We start from the raw sequence: 26,199 nt of genomic DNA on the forward strand, positions 1-26,199 counted from the left end.
CATCCATCAGTAACTACGGACACATTATAAATTTGAAAAGCCAAGTTCCAGCTATGCTGAAAGCAAAAGGATGAAGGTTAATATACGAGTTGGAACAAAATTGTTAATAACAAACAAGTGTGCTAAATAATACATTTCTTGGGCAGTGAAAGCTCCATAAGACTCCAGGTCAGGGTTAACACATTTGGAAGTTTTGTTAATGCCAACCTGTATGTTTCTGACTATCTTAAGCCTGGTAGTCTAAATAACATTAATGGAACTAAAATTTCAAATCCATGACACAGTAAACAAAGAATTACCTTGCTCATTAAGTAACAACATTGCATCTGCTTTCATGGATTAAATCATTTAATACTGAATGAAAGAATTTAAAGAAATGGTATATTCAACACAAGTTTAAATAAGACACTTGTGTATTTCAATTGGACAGACATATTTTTGTCCTTGAATTTCAGGTACCAAAAAAGGTAAATATCTGGCCATAAAAAACATAAAAGCTTGAAATTCTTTCATTTAATAAAAACTATGCCATCGTAACATACAAATAATTTTGCAGTAAAGTACAGCATAACCGGAAATAAAGCTGACCATTACTGTACAGTATATACAAAAATCCAAGAAACAAAGTTCTGATACTGTTAATGTTTAGGAACACAGCATAAAAATACAAACTGCTTTTGGGTGTTGCCTAAACTGTCACAGCCAAAAAAAAAATACAAAATTAATAAGTACTGTACAAGTACTTCCAGCTTTAATTTACATAATCCAGGTACATCAAATTTGGGAAACTAAAAAAAAAGTTCCTGTTTAGGTGTCCTCATATCAAGTACTGAGTCCAGAACTGTTATGAAAAAATTTATCAGGCATCAATATGACTAGTACCTTTTCACTTTCACAAGTCAAAACATACACTGGACTAAATTTAAACCCTGTTTCAATACTGCAACCAGAACAGGAGAACTGAAAGCAAAGCATCACAGATAAAATAAGATTGCAATGAAATGTTAAACAACCCAATATGTTAGATTTGACAAGGTCTCGCCTGGCATTTTAAAGATTGTCCACATAACTTTATGAATCTCGGCTATAACACTAGAATACTGTACCTGCCTTAGCCCTATACTGGAAGAAAGAGGGGGGTGATGGTAAATGAATAAAAAAATAGAGTAATGACACCTTTAGAAATTCTAGTCATTAAATGCCTTGAACTTTCAGCTTGCAATAGAGTAAAGAGGAAGATATTTTCACTATGGATCTCATTAAATAACATAGAGAAGCTACTATGTTGCCAAGAATAAAAGTAAATATCTACCCAATAACAAAAGAAACAATTTGAACAAAACAGACTATAAAAAATAAGCTCATTGATAATTATTTTCGGGACTAAATTGTATAGGCTGTACAGGACCTAGCACAGAGGGGTCACTCATTTCTCCTGGTGCAACGGGCTTGAACTGTTCTGAAGTAAATCTTGTCAACAATATACCAACACCTTCAATCATGGCTAACAGCAGCCCACCAACAACTGCACTGCCTGCCATAGCAGCTGCTCCACCTGAAATTAAATTATACTTGGAAAAAAACAACAAATATGTACCTGCTTAGGGCAAAACGCCGTATCACATTAAAGGATCTGCTAATGGTAGACCTAGGTTAGTCTAATAGACAGCAATAACTAAACACAAAGGTTGAATAATGCGTATGAAGGAATTCTGTAGAAAAATATTCAACATCTCATATGAAACATGTATAGCGTACTCCAAAAATTCAAATCCATTAAAATTGGCTGTAATGTTCAAGCCGTTTCCTGAACTGGAAACAAATTTTATTGCTGGTGAATTCAGTTTATGAAAAGGTAAACCAAATTGCACAAAAGCTATGCTTGATATATTTTGATGTTCTTACCGATTCTAGAATATTCTTTATTCACTACTTATATATAGACTATTACGTTGATTTTATGTCTCGTATATGATGCAACCTCCTTAAAATTAGCTTCAAAATTGGGCCTTCAACAATCACATTATACTCTAGTATATATGGTAGTTGAACTAAACAGAAGTCACGATCCTACTAATACTTTCTCCTACCATTAGCTAATTGAATTAATTAAAACAAATCTTAACTGTCTTTATTACCAAAATATTTTGGTACAAGAAACTGAACTCCATCTGCAATCTAACAAAACAATTTGGTTTAACTCAATCTTGTATTCTAGTTATCAATGTCATCATTACAAGATATTTAAAGACCACTAAATCAATACTCTTTTCTCTCGTATGACTAAGGGATTGCTTTTGAAGTTAGATCAGTTCTTAATCATTAACTTGGAATGTCCTGTTGGCTGAAATTTGGACATATATTCATCAATGAAATTAGGTATTGTCATTAAATATGAAAAGGAAAAATTATGACAAATTTAAAAGGGGAAAAAAACAAACACTTCAATGTGATACTTATATAAAATATATACTGTATAAAGAATGGTACTTACCAGTTAATGACAGAAAAATGACAAATTCGGAGATAATTTGTATTTTTCCTAACCATACAAACCTTAGCTATTTACATTGGGTTTACCTTTTAGCGTAGCTGAAATTGACGAGCCAATAGTTTTTAACGAGGGTTAATTACCCCCGCGCTAGTTAGCGGGGGGTAGGGGAAGGGATAGCTTGCTACCCCTCCCTCCCACACAACGGTAATTTGCTTCACTTCACTTAGAGGTAGGACTTGACTTGGGGGCCAGGGCTGGCGGGCAAATATGTGTAAATAGCTAAGGTGTGTATGGTTAGGAAAAATACAAATTATCTCCGAATTTGTCATTTGTTCCGTAACTGAAATACAAACCACGCTATTTACATTGGGTGACTTACCCCTTAGGAAGGGTGGAAAGTCCGCAGCCTTACTGACTTCGGCTTTGCCCGGGGACTCCATCCTTCAGTGAGTAGCACTTGAGAGAAGGAGCCCCTGCACCTCACAAGTTCCTTGCATCGCCAGGAACGAGTGGCCTACATAAGTTGTGTGTGGAGGAAGGTGTGACTCGTCCTATGAAGTTGACCTTGAGACCTTTAGATAGGAATCTAGGATAGAACGTTCCCAATACCACCTCGTCAGGGTATGGGGGACGCAACAGTATTAAGCTTAATACTAGGAGCACAAGGAAGCATGGGTTACCTGCAGAGATCGAGGTCAGCTATGCGAGGACCAGGATGCTGCTTCCCCCAAGAGAGGGGAGAATGAAGAAAGAAATAAGGGTCAGACATACTCTTTCATTCACACAGACTAAAACCGAGTAACAACGGCCTCAACCTACTGCTACTTGTCCATAAAGGAGCCTGAGGTTAGCCACCACAGGGCCGATAGAAAACGTATCAAGGCTCCTGTGGGTCACGTCCTGCAGGTAGTGGGCTGTGAAGGTCGTCTGACGCTTCCAGACACCAGCTTGAAGCACCTGCGTCACAGAGAAGTTTCTCTTGAAAGCCAGGGACGTAGCAACACTCCTGACATCGTGTGCCCTAGGGCGACGTGACGGAGGAGGGTCTGGATTCAAGGCATGGTGGATAACCCTTCGAATCCAAGCTGAGATGGTGTTCCTGGTGACCCTCCTCTTCGTCCTGCCTGTGCTCACAAACAATGCTCGCACTTGAGGACGAACTGCAACTGTTCTCTTCAAGTAGTACCTCAGACACCTCACTGGACATAGTAGCAGCTGGTCTGGGTCGCTTGTTACAGAGCGGAGACTCGCGATCCTGAAAGAGTCGAACCGAGGATCCGGCACTCAAAGATTCTGAGTCTTGGCCACAAACTCAGGGACGAACCTGAACGTTACCTCCCCCCATCCCCTTGAATGGGCGATGTCATACGAGAGACCATGAAGTTCACTAACCCGCTTGGCCGAAGCCAAAGCGAGCAGGAAAGCAGTCTTCCAAGACAGGTGGCGATCGGAGGCCTGGCGTAATGGTTCGAAGGGAGGTCTCTTAAGAGCCCTGAGGACCCGAACCACATTCCAAGGAGGAGGTCTCACTTCCGACTGGGGGCAGGTAAACTCATAGCTACGTATGAGTAGAGAGAGTTCCAGCGAGGAAGAAATGTCCACGCCCTTCAGCTTAAAGGCCAAGCTTAAGGCTGAGCGATAGCCTTTCACCGCCGAGACAGAAAGGCGCATTTCCTCCCGCAGATAAACGAGAAAGTCCGCTATTGCTGGTATAGTGGCATCGAGTGGAGATACCCCTTCCACGACACCAACCACAAAAGACTCCCCACTTCGCCTGGTAGACTCCCTCAGAGAACCTTCGCAGGTGCCGAGACATTCTCTCCGCAACCTGTTGCGAAAAGCCTCTCTCCGTGAGGAGACGCTGGATAGTCTCCAGGCGTGAAGCCGAAGCGAGGCCACGTCCTTGTGAGGGACGTTGGAGTGGGGTTGTCTGAGAACCTCGTGTCGTGGAGGAAGCTCCCTCGGAAGCTCCATCAGGAGCTGCAGAAGATCCGGGAACCATTCCGCGTGATGCCATAGCGGAGCTACTAGAGTCATCGAACAGTTGACCGATAGTCTGGTCCTGTTGAGCACCCTTCTCATCAGACAGGACGGTGGAAAGGCGTACACGTCGATGTTGTCCCACCGTTGCTGGAAAGCATCTTGCCAGAGTGCCTTGGGGTCCGGGACTGGGGAGCAATACAGAGGCAGCTTGAAATTCAACGCTGTCGCGAACAGGTCCACGGTCAGGGAACCCCACAAAGTCAGGACTTTGTTGGCTATCTGAGGATCCAAAGACCACTCGGTACTCACTATCTGTGAGGCCCTGCTCAGACTGTAGGCGAAAAAGTGTCTCCCTGCTTGTTGATATAAGCCACTACCGTGGTGTTGTCGCTCATCACCACCACAGAGTGACCCGCCAGGGTCCGTTGGAACTGTTGAAGAGCCAGAATGACCGCCTTCAACTCTAGCGCAGGTTGATGTGCAGGCACTTTTCTGATTCTGACCAAAGGCCTGAGGTCCTCTGGTTCAGAACGTGCCCCCCCCCCCCCCATCTTTTGACGCGTCCAAAAACAGCGTCAATTCCGGAGGGAGGACGAGAAGATTCACTCCCTTTCGCAGGTTCTCGTCGACCAGCCACCACCGCAAGTCCGTCTGTTCCAAAGATCCTATCGGGATCAAAATGTCCGGGGAATCGGATCCTTGACTCCACCGGGACTTGAGCTGCCACTGCAGGGATCTCATCCTGAGGCGGCTGTTTGGAACCAGACGAGCCAGGGAGGACAGGTGACCTAAGAGACGCAACCACGACTGGGCGGGGAGCTCTTCTCGCCTGAGAAAGGGTTCCGCCACCCTCCTCAGCCTTGCTATCCTGTCGTCTGATGGAAAGGCTTTGTGGAGATAGGTGTCTATCAGCATGCCTAGATAAACCAGTCGCTGGGACGGCTGTAGAGAGGACTTCTCGAGGTTTACCACGATCCCCAGATCCTGGCAAAGACCTAGAAGCCTGTCTCGGTGCCGAAGAAGGGTCGACTCCGAGTCTGCTAGGATCAGCCAGTCGTCCAGATAGCGAAGGAGACGAATGCCGTTCCTGTGCGCCCAAGATGAAATCAGGGTGAACACTCTGGTGAACACCTGAGGAGCTGTGGAGAGACCGAAACACAGCACCTTGAACTGGTAGATCTTGTCGTCAAGGCAGAATCTCAAGTACTTCCTGGAAGACGGATGGATTGGGATCTGGAAGTACGCGTCCTTTAGATCCAGTGTGCACATGAAGTCTTGTGGTCTCACCGCAAGTCTGACCGTGTCCGCTGTCTCCATGCTGAACCAGGTTTGCTTGACAAACCCGTTCAGAGCTGAGAGGTCGATGACAGGTCTCCAGCCTCCAGACGCATTCTTTACAAGAAAGAGTCGACTGAAGAAGCCTGGGAAGCCGTCGACGACCTACTGGAGAGCACCCTTCTTGAGCATGGTCTCGACTTCCGCCCGAAGGGCCAGCCCCTTTGCCGATCCCTTGGCATAGGAGCTCAACGACACTGGATTCGTTGTCAGGGGAGGTTGCGATGTTGTGAACGGGACGCGATAGCCTTGGCCGATCACTGAAACCATCCAAGCATCCGCCCCGTGTTGCTGCCACCTGCGGACGCAATGTTGAAGGCATCCCCCCACAGGTGGACACGCAGGGGGACTACCACCCCTAGGGTTTGCGGCCGCGGCCGCCCCCCTAGGAGTCTTGCCTCCCCTGGAGGACTTGCCACCCCTCTTAACCTTGGCTGGAAAGGGCTGGGGCTTAGACACCACTTTCTTAACTGCCGGTGCCTGCTTCGGAGCCTTACAAGGCTGCTGCTGCTGTTGCGGCAGAGCTGGAGGCTTATAGGGCCGAGCTGTAAGGGCCCTATGGAGGAGGGAGTCCGTGCTAGATTTCCTCCACCTCTCAGCCGTTCGCTCCATATCCTGTGGCTTGAACAGATTCTCCCCAAGAAGGGAAGCATGTCTGATCCTACAGACATCACAGCGGGGGACCTTCGGGTGGAATCTCTCGGTCACCGCATCGCGCCGCTTCAACACCGAGTTGGCCCACAGGGTGGTGACCTGGTGCGCCAGGAACTCGATGGAGCGGGTGCCCGAGAGTAAGAAGGTCTCTAGAGCCTTCCTATTGGTCTCCTTAGACAAGTCCTCGGTGCGCAATAGGATGCCCAGAGTTCCTAGCCATATATCCAACCACGAAGTGGCCTGCATGGCGCACTTCGCGACCTTCTCCTAGCTCAGGATCTTTGACGCCGAGAACGACACCTGCCGGGCAGAGAGCTTCTCGAGGGGAACTCCCTTAGTCAGCTCCTCCACGGAGTGATGGAGAGGAAGAGCGAGACTGGACTCACCCAAGATCTCAAAATACCTCCTCTGCTGGAGACGAGGAGGAGGGATGAGTTTGTTCCCGGCAAAGGAACGACTGGAGGAGGCAAGAATCGCGAGCTGGGCGTTGGCCCTGGCTCTGGCACTTTTCAGTCCCCGAGACCAGGGCAGAGCCGCACTGGACTTAGGGGCTTTCTGAACGTCGAACACTTCGTCCAAGACTGTGTCCTTGCCTTCTCGGTGGGTGATCACGGGGTCCATGAACCCGTTGAGTTGCCTCATCAGGCTCAGGACCTGCCAGAAGGCATGTTCAACTTCCTGCTGATCTCCTCCTTGCGGGCTGGCAGCTAAGTCTCCTGTCCCCGGAATCTCTTCCTGGGGCGACGCGTGGACGTTCCCCCGGGGAGCAGCGGGTTCCTGGCGAATCCTTGAAGACGATTTCGGGATGGTCTTGGAGTCCTTGGGTTCCCTCCTGGGAGGGATACAGGATCCCAACAATTCTCCTCCATGAAGAGAAGGCTCCCCCCTTGGTGCTGAGGGGATGACTATTGCTTCACTGGACTCACCCAAGGACGGAAAAGCCTTGTCCACGGGAGAAGGAGAAAACGCTTGCGCAGGGGAAGGGGCCTTCCCGACAGACCTCCTAAGAACCAACTTCTCCCTGGGGGAAGTCACCACGAAGTCCACTCCTCTCTTTCTCTTCAGCGTAGGTGAGGCAGCCGTTGGTTTGTTGCCCTGATCGGCGAGTGCTGGCTTCATTACCCTCACTAACGCCCGCATCAGAGGACCAAACCAAGTCTGTTGTTCCACGGACACAGAGTCCGAAATCCTCGCTGGAGGAAAAGGGATCGGGCGATCCTTCGGAGTGGACACACTAGACCTGCCTGAAAAGGAAAGGGGGAAGAAAGATGCACTGACCTCTCTGAAGTCTCTTCCCTGTCCTGCACAACAGTCCTGCGTTTAGATGGAGGCGATCCAGAGCGCAGTCTGGGAACACGCATTCCTGCTGCTGTCACTGGCTGTGAAATTCGGCGCGAAGGCAAACGGTCACGCGGGTGCGCAGGCGAGCGGTCGCGAGGGCGCGAGGGCGTACAGGCGAACGAGCGCGAGGGCGAGCTGGTGAACGAATGTGTTGGCGCGATGGCGAGTGAGAACGTTCCGAAGATCGCTGGCGATGTTGGTCAGGAGACCTGTAGCGCGAGGGAGAGCGATTGCGAGCAGGTGATCGGCGGTGCGCTGGCGAACACTGGTGGCAGGCGAGCGATGGCGCGTAGGTCGTGTAGGTCGCGCAGGCGAACGATCGCGCGAGGGCGAGCTAGCAGAGGGCGAACCATGTCCTTCCAGAACCTCTGGGCGACGGCGCATTGGAGAACGCATGCGCGCAGGCGATAGTTCACGCGAGCGATCCGGGGATCGCCGATGTTCAGGCGATTGTTGAATTGTCTGTGATCGCTGGCGAGCAAGAGGGCGACACGTGGAATCCTGTGAAGGAACAGTCGGTGCGGCGCGTTCACGAACAGGAACAGGAGGCGCGTGGGCGAACATGTGCTTTAGAAACACGCGCTGGAGAACGCGGGCGCTGTTGTGCAGGAACAAGCTGAGGATTGCGAGAGCGCTCAGGAGACTGATGGCGCGCAGGGTGTACAACAGGAACTGCAGGATATTCGGAGACCACAGGGGAGCGCTGGTGAGCAGAAGACCGCTGACGAACAAAAGAGCGCTGACGAACAGGAGAGCGCTGACGAACAGGAGAGCTCTGACGAACAGGAGAGCGCTGACGATCAGAAGAGCGCTGACGAGCAGGAGAGCGCCTGTGCGCTAACACTGCAGAAGGGCGAGCAGGGGAACGCTGGCGAGAAGAAGGGCGCCGGCGAACAGGAGATCGCTGACGAACAGGAGAGCGCTTGTGCGCTAACACTGCACGTGTAAGGGAAGAATCCCTTTGCCCCGAAGGGACCGTTGCCCGTCGGGTGACGAGGTCAGGTTGCTGAAGATCTGCCCCAGAATGTGAAGGTCTAGCAGGCGTAGGAGATCGATCCCCAGGGAGGTCTAATGAAGCTGGAGCAGCAGGCTGTTTACGGAGAGGAGAGTCCCCTTCGGAGGAAGAAGATCCAAAAAGGCACCTCTTAACACCCTTATAAGGAGACGGGAGGCCCTTGCGACGCAGCGGACAGTGAGCCTTACGGCGAAGGCGGCCACGAGGAAGATCGTCAAGACCATCAGTCCTCCGAAGGGGAGTCTCAGTCAAAGCACTCCCCTTAGAGGGAAGCTGGACAGCAGAAGAGCCCGTAGGACTCCCTTCCCCCTTCGAAGGATGTACGGAAGGGGGAGGAGAGCCGTCAGCACCAACATCCCCAACTGCACCTGCGGAGGATTGCCCCGCCCCGTCGGAGGCCTCTGCCACCAGGATGTCGACGATAGACAGAGGATCTACCTCTGCTATCCCCGGCGACTGCTTAACGGCGGCCCCCAACTGGACAAGGTCAATCACGGCAACCCTGAAGGGCAAGCCCTTAAGTCCCAGGGAAGCCCAAATCTGTAAAAGATCATCATTAGACAGAGATTCATCAATAACCTCCCCCGGAGGAGGAGGAGGAACCGCCCCGCTATGGGAGGCGACGCCCTCTCCCCCCACCCAAGGTCGGGAAACAGAACTAGGGCCTGCGCTACCACTCGGCTGACTCTCCTTAGGAGCCGAACGAGGGGGAGCTTCGGAGGAGGTTTGGGCGGCGAAAGAAGTGTCCCGAGAACCTTCCTCCTTCAAGGCAACCCCGGAAGGAGAACGGTCTCTCTTGAACTTCTTCTTACGCCGGCGGCCAAACCTCTCCCACTGGGAGGCAGACCACTCCCTGCACTCACTACACATATTTTCCTGATCACACCGTCGGCCTCGACACTGCGGGCAAAGGGTGCTAGGATCCGTGTCCGTGGCCGACATAAAGGTACCACAAGGGCGGCCGGAAATTCCAGGGCACGTACGCATAGTAATTATAAAGGTGGTCAACTTCTAACACACACACACACACACAACTGAAAGAAAAAGCAGAAAAAAGATTAAAGGCTGTCAACGAGGATGGTGGACAGACACGTCTGTTCATCGCCGGAGCCAAAAGTGAAGTGAAGCAAATCACCGGTGTGTGGGGGGGAGGGATAGCAAGCTATCCCTTCCCCTACCCCCGCTAACTAGCGCGGGGGTAATTAACCCTCGTTAAAAACTATTGGCTCGTCATTTCAGCTACGCTAAAAGGTAAAATCAATGTAAATAGCGTGGTTTGTATTTCGGTTACAGAACCATGCTATATTTGAGAAGATTAGACTATTTTATCCCCATCTTCATATCCTTTAATGCTGAAATATGCAAAGTGTCCATCTTACTGAAAATGACTGGTGAGGTAAAAACAAAATTGTACTTACTTCTTGCAGCCAGGATCCCACCAGTAGCAGCACCTGATATAATTGAATTCCAAGGATCCTCCTTTTTACGTAAATAAACTAAAGAACAGTCAATTGTCGAAAACAATCCTCCCCAAACAGCAAACTGGCCACCTATTATTGGTGCACGCTGTTTAATGGCCACTACGCTACCATTGAAACGTCTGGTCAAACCCTAAAAATAAAGAAAAAGAAATAAAGTACGATGCTAAAATTATTCGAACCCAAATTTCCACTTCATAACCCAACCAGACCATCCAAATGTTACTCACTGTAAATGAAAATATAAAATGTCTAAACAATGTAATTCAACTCATACTTATTTCACAATCATATTAATGGTATTTTCAAGCTAAATCTAAAACTTCCAACTACTATTTTTCATGAGTATACAGTATAACAAGATCAACAATTTTTTTTTACATATTATCCAGTAAACTAAAGTGGTTAAAAAAACCTCAAATATCAATGGGAAGTTATAATTAATAAACCTGAGTCCTTTTAAAATGGAACGGCAGTTAAATTCATTAAAAGAGGTAATTAATGACAGGCGGTGAACGCTGACAAGTAGCCCCTCAAACTTTCCAGTCAATTATATATATTCAAATGTCTCTTAAAAGCAGAGAAACTCTAAGAACCAGATAAAATGTCTGATAAACTTTTTTGGTCAAAACATAAATGTGTGTCTCTTATAAAAACTTTACGACAAAAAAATGCTGTATGGTTAGAACAGTGTCACACTCACTGCACCTAGAAACTATTTCATGAGGTGTACTCATTAAAAATCCAAAGAATTAATAAAAGGTCAAGAACCAGAAAGAGAGAAGCTCAAGAGCTTTGTTACTGCATCTGGAGCTGTAGAATGTCTCTTAGTCTTCTTTTACTTCTTACCAAATTCACTCACTGCACAGGCCACAACTGGCACTCGTCACAGGGGGGATGACTGTGAATAGTCGTGTCCCCTGCAAAAAGTATAAAGTAGATGAGTATCCACAGAGAGCTTACTCATAAACCTACCACAGTTACAGCCAGGCTTACCAAGCCAGACTGGCATGTCCACTCATGGAGTCTCCATTAAAGCAAACACATGAAGTGAAAAAAATTATAACAGCTAGACTTAAGGACGAAGTGAAGTACATGTGTTCCCAACTGCCCTAAATCCAAAGGCAGTTAGCAGAGTAAGCATGCTTACAGATCAGTAATATCACAGTAGCCAGTACTCCGTAGAGGAAGATGGAATTACAGTATAGCGAATCTCCTTAGCGATCGCTGGTAAGCAAGACTGATCACACGCAACTACTTCCAAAAGGGAAGATTGAGGCAAATCTTCAATCCACTGTTGGGTAGGTAATTTATGCACAAGTCCATCTACAAACCAGTAACACAGACAGGTGAGGCGGGATGAATATATGGGTGCAGCCCGAATGATTCATTGTGTTTATAACTGGATTGGAGAACATTGATCAAAGTTTGGAATGGAGACCTTCCTATGACCTATATCCCTTGGAAACGACAAATACATTCGTATTTCTTGGCTTCCAAATGTTCTCTCCCAGGGAAAAGATTCACTTATAAGAAGTTTCGGACTCTTAATTGTATGATGGTACCTAGTCCTTCTCGGCAGAAAAGACTTTACCAGCAAGTGGTTGACCAAGCATAACTTCTTTTTCTATGGTTAAGTATTCGAAAACGAGCCTGGGCCCGCTTGCAGGAATAATGTACGTGCGACGAATCGCAACATTGTTGCCCGGAAAAACTGATCATAAACTAGCTGTATTTTGTTAACATGTCTGTAAGAACGTGTGTGTGTCCACAAAAGGCACATGCAGTTAGCGCAGCAATCAAACCTACGTTGGTATTAAATGTTTGCCTGCCTACACCCTTGTGGGTAGGACAAGCATCCTCATAAGTGAATACTTGCTTGTTATTGTTTGTAAACGTAAGCAAAAGCTGAAACTATTTCCTTGGGACTAGAGGCTTGCAAAATATAACCTTGCAATGGTATTTCTCACTAGCCCATTGTGAGTGCTCCAAAGCTGTCCATTCCATAGAGACACCAAGCCCGAAAAAACTCTAAAGGAATATGTTTCATGAAACTCAGCATTTAATGAGACTCGTGGTACCCCATGATGGCAGTCGCAAGCGATCGGCAGTAAACTGTATTTGCGGCAATAACCACGAGATTTTATCTTGGCGAGCACGCATGCACAACCGAAGGAGTTTGTTTCAGAGTTTTATGGGGTGTTAGCCAATGCCTGTAGTTGTGTAAACATACTCAGGATATGAAGTTATCCATGAAGAAGCTTACTTGTAGTCTCCCATGTATGGGTTTCTGGCCCAGAACACAAACACTAGGCAGGTTCGTCCAGACTTACCAGTAAATGCCTGCAATCGCTGGCTAGTGTTAGCGTACACTGCCAGACATTAGCAAACACCGGCGAGCATAAACGAGCGCTGATGAGCCTTAGCGAATGCTGGCAAGGGGAGAGTTAACTTTTACCTGTAATGATCGGTACAGGTAATGTTAGCGAGCTCTACCGAAGTACGGTCTCGCAATGGGAACAAAGGTAAGCAGCTTGAGTTCCTCGCAGACCATGGTCAGGCAGAAGAGCTTGCCCACACACTTTGCTAGAGCTCAGTAGGTGGGTGCGCAACACTGCGTAAGGCTTCTTTGCGAAGCTAAGATCTTCTACGAAGTACTCATGCTCATCCTACACCCCCACAGGGAGTTAGTGAGTAGCTTTGTCATCCCCGCAGAAGGGAACAAAAAAGACTGAGCTGGACTTGAAGAACAGCTGTTTCTCCCTCGTAAGAGGTTGAAACCATGAGCTGTATGACATGAAGGGCTTGGTCTTGGAAAGCTCCATGAGCTTTGTTGAGTTCCCAAGAGGCACTACGTAGGAAATAACCCCGAAGAGTTATAGCCTACGAGCAGTTTCTCCCTCGTAAGAGCTAGAAACCATGAGGCACAGGTCCCAAAGGACCTGGCCTCACAAAGCTGTATGGGCTTTGTTATACCCAAAGGCACAATTTGGGCAATAACCCCGAAGAGTTAAAGCCTACGAGACTCGTCGTTGGATGAGGCAGTGGCCAAAAGCGGTCGGCAGCCATCACCAGCTGCGGCAAAGACCCCAAAATGAAGTTGCACACGAGACTCATTTTGTACCCTAAGGGTACGGTGGCAATGAGCAGGAAATGCAAGCAGTCACCTAACTCCTTCGTCGCCAAGCTCTGAAGAGTAAGAGCAGGACATGGATGAATCCCCTGAGGTGGATACCACCCAGGAGAAAGCAGTCTCTCCTGCGGGCAAGAAACGTGACCAACTCCTATTGATTACTGGACAGTGGCTGGTGGAGGGTAACTCTCCCTCAGAAGGAAATGTTATCAAACACCTAGAGGCAGTCTTCCAGGCAGTGCTCTCTGTAAGTTGAAGGTTGGCATCGAGAGCTGCCTGAATACAGCCGAAGCCAGTTTCTGGGTTCACCTCGGAGAGATCCCGAAGACTGGAAATCCCAAAGGGAACCTGGCTGCCATTGCTCTCGTTCCTACGCCAGAGCTACAGAAACGAAGGTGACTAGAACCAGACAGTGCTGCAGTAAACTTTAACACTCGGAACCATTCCTTAGCAAGGAGACGTGCAAGTCAGAAAGGAAGGTAAGATTGCAGCAACGGAAGCGACTTCCCTCAGAAGTAGGGGTTGCTGCTTCACCAAGGGAAGCAATGGAGTTTGGGGGTCACCATCTCAAAGAAAAAAGGAATCTTTGAACTTTTAGGCAAGTTGCTTGTGATCGTAAATCAGTTGGCCTAAAAGGTTTCGACAAGAGAGCATGACTACATCTTTCCTCTACGAAGCTAAAATTAAAAGTGATGATTGATTACTAGCACTTGTGTAAGCAGGGTGGTTAGTATACCCCTGCTACTCCTTCTGCTAAACTAGTGGAGGGTAGTTACACCTTGCAAAAACTTTTAACAGCTGGTTTCAGCTATCGCTGAAATAATACTCATATGTAAAGAGCATAAGTTTTGTATATAGTGCCAGAACAAACCACTTTTAAAATATATATATCTGACAATAGTTCATGACACACTCATAAGCACTTTGACCTTAGAATAAATCCTTTACTTAAGCACAAATGCATATAGTTTTTTAAGAATACTCATGAACAATGTGCCTGTGTATCATATAATGCAAAAGGTCTGAGGACCAGTGATTATTACATACAACTCAAATACAATTGCAGGAAGAACAAGCCATACTTACACTAGGTGCATTTCTGAATCCTTTAATAGCTTGAAACAGACCACCCCCCATAACTCCCATAGTAAAAGCTCCTCCAGTGTCGTTAACAATTCGCCAGGGGCTGTCAAAGTAAAAATAAAATACTGTAAGTTGAATATACACAAAATTTTAAAATATTCCTAGTCTCCTATTACCATTTAAATTTACTAGAGTACACTGAATAAACTATTATAATAAAAATGAAACAAGAAAAGGTAATAGAGCATTCAATTAAAATGACAAATTCGTAGATAATTTGTAGTTTTCCTAGCTATACAAACCTTAGCTATTTAATATGGGTATTACTTTCGGCGTAGCTTAAATGACGAGCCATTAGAATTTTAACGAGAGTTTACTACCCCCTCGCTACTTAGCGAGGGGGTAGGGAAGGGTAGCTTGCTACCCCTCCCCCCCTCACACACCTGTGCTTGAGCTCACTTTGCTTAGAGGTAAGACTTCACGGGGGATAAGACTGGCGGGCAAGTTTGATTAAATGGCTAAGGTTTGTATAGTTAGGAAAAATACAAATTACCTACGAATTTGTCATTTGTTCCGTAACTGAAATACAAACCACGCTATTTAATATGGGTGACTCACCGCTTAGAAAGGGTGGTAAGTCCCAGCCAGTAATGGGTTTAGGCTTTGCCCGTGGACTCAGTATCTAAGTGTGTCAGCACTCAACAATAAGGAGTCCCTGCACCTCGCTAGAACCTTGCTACGCAAGGGCTGCGGCCTACGTAAGCAGTGTGTGAAGGTATGAAGTGTGACTCGTCCTTGGAAGTTGACCTGTAGTCCTTTAGATGGAAACTTTAGGCTAGGACTCTCCCAATACCACCTCGTCAGAGTATGGGGACGTGACAGTATTAGCTTAATACTAGGAACAAAAGGAAACATGGTTTACCTGCAGTGGTTCGAGGTCAGCTGTGCAGAGAACCCAGGATGCGGCTTTCCCCAAGGGAGGGGAGGATGATGAAAAGAATAAGGGCCAGACATACCTTTTCATTCATGCAGACTAAAACCGGGTAACAATGCCCTCAACCTTCTGCTACTTGTCCATTAAGGAGCCTGAGGTTTTAAACCAGCTTTTGTGCAGCCACCATAGGGCCAATAGAAAACGTATCGAGCCTCCTGTGGGTCATGTCTTGCAGGTAGTGGGCTGTGAAGGTCGTCCGACGCTTCCACACCCCTGCTTGTAGAACCTGCGTCACTGTAAAGTTTTTCTTGAAGGCCAGGGACGTAGCTACGCCCCTGACATCATGTGCCCTAGGGCGACGTGACGGAGGAGAGTCAGGATTCAGGGACAGATGGATCACCCTACGAATCCATGCCGAGGTGGTATTCTTGGTAACCCTCCTCTCAGTCCTCCCAGTGCTCATAAACAATGCCTGCACTTGGGGACGAACTGCAGCTGTTCGTTTGAGATATAGCCTCAGACTCCTTACTGGACACAGTAGATGGCCTGGGTCATCTGTTACAGAACGAAGACTCGAAATCTGGAAGGAGTCGAACCGAGGGTCCGACACTCCCGGATTCTGAGTCTTAGCAATAAACTCAGGGACGAATCTGAACGTTACCTCCCCCCCATCCCCTTGAATGGCGATGTCGTATGAGAGACCATGAAGTTCGCTGACTCGCTTGGCCAAGGCCAAAGCTAGTAGGAACACCGTCTTCCAAGTTAGGTGGCGATCTGAAGCCTGGCGTAATGGTTCGTAGGGAGGTCTCTTAAGAGACCTGAGAACTCGAACCACGTTCCATGGAGGAGGTCTCACTTCCGACTGAGGCCAGGTAAATTCATAACTTCGTATGAGTAGGGAAAGTTCCAGCGAGGAAGAAATGTCCACTCCTTTGAGCCTGAAGGCTAGACTTAAGGCTGAGCGATAGCCTTTCACCGCCGAGACTGAAAGGCGCATTTCTTCCCGCAAATACACAAAGAACTCCGCTATTGCTGGAATAGTGGCATCGAGTGGAGAGATACCCCTTCCACGACGCCAACCACAGAAGACTCCCCACTGGTAGACTGATGCGGATGACCTTCGCAGGTGTCCAGACATCCTGCTCGCAACTTGTTGCGACAATCCTCTCTCAGCGAGGAGATGCTGGATAGTCTCCAGGCATTAAGTCGTAGCGAAGCTACGGCTTTGTGAAAGATGTTGGCGTGTGGTTGTTTGAGTAGCTCGTGTCGCAGAAGTTATCTCGGAAGTTCCGTTAGGAGTTGCAGAAGGTCCGGACACTATTCCGCGTGATACCATAGCGGAGCTGTAAGGGTCATCGAAAGATTGACCAATATTCTGGTCTTGTTGAGCACCCTCCTCATCAGACAGAAGGGGGGAAAGGCGTTTAAAGTACGTCGATGTTGTCCCACCGTTGTTGGAAGGCATCTTACCAGAGCGTCTTGGGATCCGGGACTGGGCAGCAGTACAGCAGGAGCTTGTTCAGCGCTGTAGCGAACAGATCCACAGTCGGGGAACCCCACAAAGTCAGGACTTTGTTGGCTACTTGACGATCCAAAGACCACTCGGTACTCACTATCTGCGTCACTCTGCTCAGACTGTCGGTGAGCACATTCCTGTTGCCTGGAATGAAGCGAGCCGATAGTGGAATCGAGTGGGCTTCGGTCCATCTCAGTATCTCTACTGCGAGATAGGATATAATAGCTGCTTTAAAAAGGTACCTCCTTGCTTATTGATGTAAGCCACTACTGTGGTGTTGTCGCTCATCACCACCACAGAGTGACCCGCCAGGTATTGTTGGAACTGTTGAAGGGCCAGGAATACGGCCTTCATTTCTAGCAGATTTATATGGAGGCACTTTTCTGATTCTGACCACAGATCTGAGGTCCTGTGTTGCAGAATGTGGGCCCCCCACCCTTTCTTTGAGGCGTACGAAAACAGCATCAAATCTGGGGGGAGGACAAGAAGATCCACTCCCCTTCGTAGGTTCTCGTCTGTCACCCACCACTGAAGGTCCGTCTGTTCCGCAGGACCCATAGGGATCAGGACGTCCGGGGAATCGTGACCCTGATTCCACCGGAACTTGAGTCGCCATTGGAGGGATCTCATCCTGAGTCTACCATTGGGAACTAGACGGGCCAGGGAAGAGAGGTGACCGAGGAGAAGTAACCGCGATTGGGCTGGAAGCTCTTCTCATCTGAGGAAAGGACTTGCGACCCTCCTCAGCCTTGCTATCCTGTCGTCAGATGGGAAGGCTTTGTGGATACTGGTGTCTATGATCATGCCTAGATATACCAGTCTTTCAGTGGGAAGCAGAGAGCACTTCTCGAGATCTACCATGATCCCCAGATCTTGGCAAAGTCCCAGAAGTTTGTCTCAGTGTCGAAGAAGGGCTTACTCCGAGTCTGCTAGGATCAGCCAGTCGTCCAGATAATGGAGGAGATGGATGCCGATCCTGTGTGCCCACGACGATATTAGGGTGAACACTCTGGTGAAAACCTGTGGTGCTGTGGAGAGACACAAACACAGCACCTTGAACTGGTACACCTTGTTGTCTAGGCTGAATCTTAAGTGCTTCCTTGAAGACGGATGGACTGGGATCTGGAAGTACGCGTCCTTCGGGTCCAGTGTATACATGAAGCCTTGTGGTCTCACTGCAAGTCTGACCGTGTCTGCGGTCTCCATGCTTGACAAACCTGTTCAAAGCTGAGAGGTTGATTACTGGTCTCCAGCCTCCAGACACCTTCTTTACAAGAAAGAGTCGACTGAAGAAGCCTGGGGACCCGTCGACGACCTCTTGGAGATCGCCCTTCTTCAACATGATCTGGACTTCTGCCCGAAGGGCTTGCCCCCTTACCGATCCCATGGCAAGGGAGCTCAACGACACTGGATTCGCTGTCAGGGGAGGTAGAGATGTTGTGAACGGGACGCGATATCCTTGACTAATTACGGAAATCGTCCTTGAATCGGCCCCGAGTTGCTGCCACCTGTTCGTGCAACTTTGTAGGCATCCCCCCACTGGTGGACATACAGGGAGACTGTCAATCCTAGCGTTTGCGGCCTCGGCCACTCCCTCTAGGATTCTTTCCTCCCCTGGAGGACTTTTTGCCTTTCTTGTACTTGACAGGAAAGGGCTTAGACACCGTCGTCTTCGCTGTAGCTGCCGGTTTCGTGGTCTTAGTAGGACGTGGTTGCTGGGTTGCTGGAGGTTTATAGGGCTTCGATGTTAGAGCCCTATGTAGGAGAGAGTCCTGGTTGGGCTTCCTCCACCTCTCAGCTGCCTGCTCCACATCCTTAGGCTCGAACAAGTTCTTCCCCATAAAGGAAGAATGTCTGAGCCTGCTGATCTCAGTACTGGGGACCTTTTGATGGAATCTCTCTGACACCACATCTTGACGTTTCAAGATGGTATTAGCCCACAAGTTCGAGACTTGATGGGCTAGAAACTTGATCGTACGAGTGCCCGAGAGTAAAAAGGTCTCCATGGCCTTCCTGGTACTTTCTTTGGACAAGTCCTCTGAACGTAGCAGGATGCCTAGGGACACTAGCCAGATGTCCAGCCCCGAAGTTGCCTGCATGGCACACTTCGCTACCTTTTCCTGGCTAAAGATCTCTGTTGCCGAGAACGAGACCTGCCGGTTGGAGAGTCTCTCTAAAGGGACTCCCTTGGTAAAAGCTCTTCCAAAGAGTGGTGTAGGGGAAGAGCTAAACAAGTCTCCTCCACGATGTCAAAGTACCTCCTCTGATGGACACGAGGAGGTGGGAGGAGTTTGTTGCCGGCACTGGATCGGCTGGAGGAGGCAAGCTCGGAGAGCTGGGCTTCGACCTTGTCTCTGGCACTCTTAACCCCCTGAGACCAGGGCAAAGTCGCACTGGCCTTTGAGGGTTTTTGAGTCCCAAAGACTCGGTCTAAGACCGTGTCTTTGCCCTCACGAGGGGGAATCTCTGGATCCGCAAACCCATTGAGATTCCTCATAAGGATCAGAACCTGCCAGAACGCATGATCTGACTCCTGAAGGGCTAGCAGCGAAGTCTCCTGTCCCCAAAGGCTCTTCTTGGGGGGACTCGTGGATGTTCTTTGAGTGCTTGGCTGGCTCCGGTCTAATCCTTGGGAGGGATGCAGAACTCAAATAGCGATAGTGGGAGGCTCTTCTCCACCCCTACCCGAGAAGACTTTCCAGTGCGAGGTGGGGTTTCCCTCATTGGTGAGATGGGGGAACGCCTCACCTCGCGTGACTCCCCAGAGGATGGGAATCTTCGTCTGAAGGGGAGGGAGTGAAAGTCTGGGGGGGTGAGGAGGCCTTCCTCAAGGACTTCCAAGGAGTCAGCTTCGCCCTAGGAGAAGTTACCACGTTAGACACTCCTCTCTTCCTCTTCAGGGGAGTAGAAGCTGCCAATGATTTGTGGCCCAGCTCAGAGAGAACAGGCTTAAAAGCCTGCATGACCGCTCTGACCAGGGACCCAAACCACGACTGCTGACTGACAGCTGCACTGTCAGAAACTCCCTCTGGAGGGAAAGGGATCGTTCGATCCCTAGGAGGAGTCGCCAAAGGGGGGTTCGCCTGAAAAGATGAAGGAGAAAAGTCCCTGGACCTATCCAGAATCCTCCCTCCCACCGGCGAGCGGGCTGTTCTGCGCGATGATGATGACCTGGCCGCACGTTGTCCTGCAGCCTCGCACGTGGGATCGTGCTGGGGAGCGTGCTGGCGCTCGCGCGATGGGAATTGCCCTGGGTCGCGCGTGGGCGAATGTTGGCGTGAGCGTGGGCGAATGTTGGCGCGAGTGTGATGGCGAGGGCGGGTGGGCGAGCGATAGCTGGAGAAGGCAGAGGGCACGCTGAAGGATGAATAAGCGCGAGCGCGCACGGTCCTACCAAAGAGCCCGTGCAGGCGATAACGTTGGGCGCGCGCGCAGGAGACTGCACGCGGGCGCGCATGAGAGCACACATCTGGCTGTGGTGATGGGTGTGGGCGCGCGTAGAAGACTGCGTGCGAGGGCGCGCTGGTGAAGGATGGCGCGCAGGCGGGGACTGAGGGCACGTTGGTGAGCGCTGGCGAGCAGGGGAAGAGGTTAACTTCCCCACTGCGCCCAGATCAGAAGATCGTGGGCGGGCAGGAGATCGTTGGCGTGCAGACGAGCACTGGCGCGCAGGAAAACGAAGGCGCGCAGCAGGATGAGGGCGCGCTTCAACAGGAGCAACTTCTGTCGACGGGCGCTTGCACGCAGGTGATCGTTGGCGCGCAGGGGAGACCTGGCGCGTAAGGGACGTATGCATAAACTTGTGCGTACGCTCTTGATGCCCCAAAGGGACCGTTGCCCGTTTTACAACGGGATGTGTTGGCGCCCACAGCGCATCAGCAGGTCTGGCGGGTGGAAAGTCGGCGTGCCCTTTGTAAGGACGACCTTCCACCGGAGATCGCGAACGATCTGCAGAGAGGTCCCGGGTTGTAGCCGGTAGAGTTGGAGAACGACGGCGAGGTTCCTCTGCGGCGGACTGCAGTGACGATGAACCAAAGAGGCGCCTCCTAACACCCTTGTAAGGTGAAGGAAGGCCTCTACGGCGAAGAGGAAGGCGGGCTTTACGCCTTATACGCCCTCTGGGACCCGTGGAGTCAGCGGGCTGACCCTCAGCAGTCCTCCGAAGAGGAGTCTCTGCGAGTGAACTCCCCCGAAGGGGAGAATCACTGGCAGGAGAGACCGTTGGACTTAGTCCCTCCCTCGAAGGATGTTCAGAGGGGGGAACTAAGCCTTCAGCTACATCAGGATCATCACGAGCAGAGGTTTGATATAACTCATCGGAAGCCTCTGCCACGACAACGTCGACTATAGACAAAGGATCAACCTCTGCTAAAGTCGGCTATTGTTTGACAGTGCCCCCAACCTGATCATGTCAAACAAGGCTTCCTTGGAGGGCGAACCCTCAAGGCCCAAGGAAGCCCAAAGCTGAAACAAATCATTATTAGACACAGGCATACTTAAATCCTCCCACGGGGGAGTAGGAGGAGCTGCCTCGCTATGGGAGGCAACTCCCTCTCCCAAACCCCGAGATCGGTCAACTGAACTATGGCCTACGCTACCACTCAACAGTTCTCGAAAGAAACCGATCGAGTAGGAGCTTCGAAGGAGGTTTGGGCCACGGAAGAAGAGCCCTTGGGATTTTCTCCTTTCAAAGAAACCTTCGAAGGAGAAATATCCCGTCTGGACTTCTTCCAGCGCCGAGAAAACCTCTCCCACTGGGAGGTAGACCACTCCCAACACTCACCACACACTTTATTTCTATCACATCGCTGGCCCCTACAATAAGGACATAGGGTGTGAGGGTCCGTCTCGACCGCCGACATATACGTGCCACAAAGGCGGTCGGGTAATCCAAGACACTTTCGCATAGCAGAGGCCAACTTCACACACACCTGTCAAAGGAAAAGCAAAAAGCATTAACAATGGCTGTCAAAGAAGGCAAGGGTGACAGCAGACACGTTCAACTACCACCCAAGCCGAGAGGAAAGTGAGCTCAAGCACAGGTGTGTGTGAGGGGCAGGGGGGGGGGGGGTTGGTTAGCAAGCCACCCTCCCTATCCCCCGCTAACTAGCCGTGGGGTAGTAAACCCTCGTTAAAATTCTAATGGCTCGTCATTTCAGCTACGCCGAAAGTAATTACCCATATTAAATAGCGTGGTGTGTATTTCAGTTACGGAACAAGTAGTATTTACCCGTAGTTTATTAAGATTTCAGTGTTTAATAAAAGAGTCAGGAAGCAAGACGGATTAGTCAGTGAAAAATATCGAGTAAAAATCATATTCTTGAAAAAATTTGTATTTTTCCTAACTCAATTAATAAGAGCAGGATCCAGCAAAGCTGGAACTCGGCTGTTAAAACTTACACCGAAGTACAGTATAGGTGGCGGGTAAGCTCCAACCACCGGACAGTGCACTGAACAGCCTCTTTGACCTAAACTAGGACTTGTAAGTTGGGATGTGTATCTTAAAGGACTCATTATTGTGTTGTTAGGAAAATAAAAATTACTTAAATCATTTGTGATTTGTTCCTACGCAAACACAAACCTTTTTGTCCTTTAATAAGAGACAATCGTAACCAAACTACCCAGTTTAAATTCCATGATGTTTAAGTACTTGGACCTATAACAGAAGCCAAAGTGGTGACTCCTGCCACCTCCTAACAACCTGAAAAGAGGATGTCCCAGGCAATAGGCCATATCAATGTGAATCTTTACAGATTGGTCATGGAAGAACCAATATCCATCTTAGGATATTGTGTCTGAAATGCACTGTATGGTCAATCAAAAGCAATGGGTTTGCATACATCTCTAATGCATCCTTCCCCCCATGTAAGGAGGAAGCAGGAGATACTTCTACACTAGGCTAAGATGCAAAGAAAAGTTGCTTGGTACAGAAGCTTACCTGCAACAAACATCAGTTCCACTAAATAACAGCTCTACCACTGAGCCTAAGGGAGGGGAAAGAAAAAGGGCAAGACATTCTTACCTCTTATTCTAGATTACGTTGTGACTGTTATAATTATTATCATTACTGGCTTAGCTACAACCCTAGTTAGAAAAGCAGGATGCTATAAGCCCAAGGGCTCCAAAAGGGAAAAATATCAGTGAGGAAAGGAAATAAGGAAGTAAATAAACTATAAAATTAATGAAGTAATGAACAAATGAAATGAAGTATTCACAGAACAGTAACAACATTAAAAAAAAAAAAAACTTTCATATATAAGCTGTAAAAACTTTAAAAAAAAAAAAAAAATACCCAAGAATAGAGAACAATAGTATGATATTTGAGTGTCCTTCTCCAAAAAGAGCTACTTACTCTTACCAAGAGGAAAGTAGCCACTGAAAAATTACAGTGCAATAGTTAACACCTTGAGAGAAGAATTGCTTGGTAATCTCAATTGTCCGATGTATGAGCACAAAAGACAATGTGGAAATAATAGGCCAGTCTATTCAGCATACAGTCAGTCCTCACTCTTCGTGAGGTTTAGGTAGCAGAGACAGGCGCGAACAGCAGTACTATCACTACTGTACAGCTGAACTGTACTGTAAGTGATAGCTGTTTTTTGTTCAAACGACTCGCACTGTTTGACAACTCATTCCACACATAGCCTACATTTACATATTGAAGAGTACAGTACATGTTGTAATTTACATTAAGTACTGTACAGTAGAGTTAACAAACAATACTATACATTGCTGTAATACTGTACTCTACAATATGTATACAACGATACTGCATTTAAGATTGATTATGTGTACATATTTTATACAGAGACCATTAACCATTTTTGTACATAAATTACTACATGTAGGCTTCGTGTGCGATGAGTTATCAAACAGTGCAAGTCGTCTGAATGAAAGCAACGAACACTTGCTGTACAGTTATGCTGTACTGTAGTGATAGTACTGTACTGTACATATATTAAAGTAATATTAACTACAGTATAAGACAGTCTTATATTGGATAGGAATATAAGTGTTCCGATGACTACTGTAATGTTACGTACTGTACTATACTGTACCGTGAATAGTATGTACTGTAGTGTACACGTGTGCAAATGTACTGTACACTTATTGAAAAGTCTTCATTCAATTGCATAATACCTGTATTGTGATAGAAACCAAGTAAAAACAATATTATCATCATTATTTCCTAAGCTACAACCCTTAGTTGGAAAAGCAGGATGCTATAAGCCCAGGGGCCCAAACAGGGAAAATAGCCCAATGAGGAAAGGAAATAATGAAAAATATTTTAAAATCAGTAACATTAAATATTTCTTTTATTAGGCAGTATACTTAGTGTTAATCGATCGTACGTAGGCAATGGGCAGTGAATTGGTAGAGTTAGGAGTTATCCCAACCTTGGGCAGCAAGTATTCACGTATTCTCATTCTGCGTGCCTGTCTTTATTATCTAAACCCCACGAAGAGCGAGGGTTGACTGTAAGTCATCTAGCACGTAATGAAACAAACTGTCATTGGCCTATTCAGTTACATTTACCAGAGAGATTCATACATGCCTCCCTGTATGCTCACAGCAAAGATGGCGCTCTGGCGAGTTTTTTTATTGAGAAAGTTTTTCCGGACCGAAACTATGTTAATAGTGTACTGTGATTTTTCTACTATCGCTTAATATTAACTTGCATAAAAACATTACTAAGAAAAGGTGTATAAAATATACAAATTACTATGTAAGGGGGGAAAACAAAACTTCATAAAATCCCTATAAAAAAAAATAATCAAAACCTAACCTAACCTCGGACTTCATACCCTCATTGAGAGTACTCAAACTAGTTTTATTTTACATTAACACAATTTTCCCTAAACAATATTGATCAGCATATTTCAATAAAAATTACTAGTACATTTGTTTTTCATAATCATGAATCGCTTGGTAATAATATCCATGATACTGCAAATTCTAAGTTCGTAAAATTAATAATCAACACCAAAATACTAGACCACAGGGATAATGCAGTTGCCAGAACATAGGAGCAATGAGAAAATGTTTTATCGGGAGCGAAGCAAGCATACAGCAGAATAAAAACCTATAAATTAGCTCAATTAAGACAGGTAGAAGAACGATCAACACTACAGTATTACGAACGATTCCGTAGAAAATTGGATGAAAAGTCACATTTTATTTTATGTTACATTGCCCTGTAATACACTACAATAATACCGAAAGGCGTTGGGGTGTATGTGTGATAGCGGCCACCTAAATATATGACGGCTGACTAAGAATACAGCAGTGTAAGGGGGGTCGCAGGGGAGCATCAGAACCCCGTAAGGTGAGTGAGGACAGGGCCAGGGCTTGTAGGTTAAGTTAGGGGTGGGGAAGTTTAGGTTAGTTGGTGTTAATTTTTGCATGTACGCAGGAGGAACTGGCCGCTGATATACAAAGGCTCAAAGCCATTAAAAGTATTGTTATAATATAGAAATTTACCCTCAAACTCATCATAATAAGACGATGAGTTCTTAATAATGGAACATTCCAGAAGTGTAAAGCACAGGTAGCTATACCGTTATACACAGGAAAACTTGATAGCCTAAAGGTGATATAACCTAAGGCTCACCTACAGTAGTGTTAATCAACTCTGTAGGCCTATGGTTCTAAAATATCGGTGGATAAAATTTCAGGAAAATAAATTATATATGGGAACAAACATATCATCCATAGAATTACATAATACATCAAAGTTGAAGGAAACTCACCACGGCTCATTGGCATACTCCTCCATGTCTATTTAAGGATGAATTTCTTGATAAAAATATTATTTTTGACGTTCTCTTGGCGAATTCCGACTTGTAGCACTAGTTTCAAACCCCTTTTTGAATAATATGTTGCCAATTAATGCATAACAAGACGATATATTAAATGGTGATCGGCGTTGGTAATATCGTAGTCTTGGGGATTAATTTCCGGCTGTTGGTCGTCACATGCTGTTCAGAGTTAGAGATTTTGTAATAATGTTTCTCTAATTGAAGGTCATAGCATATAAAAAATGTTTATTTAAACTGCGCATTTATACATCATTATCATATATTTATTAATTTTATGTTTTACTAGGTTTATAGCTTCAAATAATACAAAAATTCAATGGTTATTATATATATTCTCAATGTTTCTCATACAAAATTTCCTTATGGTTCTTCTTTGTGGTGATTCAGAGACATTTGGGCGTTATTACTGATTAT

At 47.3% G+C, this 26,199-nt stretch overlaps 1 protein-coding gene across 1 annotated transcript; it reads right to left on the bottom strand.

The window, feature by feature from the left end:
- Positions 1–498: 498 nt before the first annotated feature.
- On the bottom strand, positions 499–25,944 carry Tim17b (Translocase of the inner mitochondrial membrane 17b). The gene is made up of 4 exons (XM_068374909.1): positions 25,717–25,944; positions 14,520–14,619; positions 10,241–10,433; positions 499–1,555 (listed from the first exon to the last, which is right to left on the bottom strand). The coding sequence occupies exons 1-4, from the start codon at positions 25,740–25,742 to the stop codon at positions 1,362–1,364; spliced, it is 513 nt and encodes a 170-aa protein (XP_068231010.1). The 5' UTR covers positions 25,743–25,944; the 3' UTR covers positions 499–1,361.
- Positions 25,945–26,199: the final 255 nt, after the last annotated feature.

The sequence above is a fragment of the Palaemon carinicauda genome, chromosome 6, assembly GCF_036898095.1.
Source record: "Palaemon carinicauda isolate YSFRI2023 chromosome 6, ASM3689809v2, whole genome shotgun sequence".
NCBI classification, from domain to species: domain Eukaryota; kingdom Metazoa; phylum Arthropoda; class Malacostraca; order Decapoda; family Palaemonidae; genus Palaemon; species Palaemon carinicauda.

Bases quoted from the DNA above. Each gene is read 5' to 3' on its own strand.
- Tim17b (XM_068374909.1), bottom strand. From the start codon at position 25,742: ATGGAGGAGTATGCCAATGAGCCGTG. The intron at 14,620-25,716 runs GTGAGTTTCCTT...TTACTTTGACAG, and splicing joins GAGTATGCCAATGAGCCGTG to CCCCTGGCGAATTGTTAACG. The intron at 10,434-14,519 runs GTAAGTATGGCT...CTTTATTTTTAG, and splicing joins GATTCAGAAATGCACCTAGT to GGTTTGACCAGACGTTTCAA.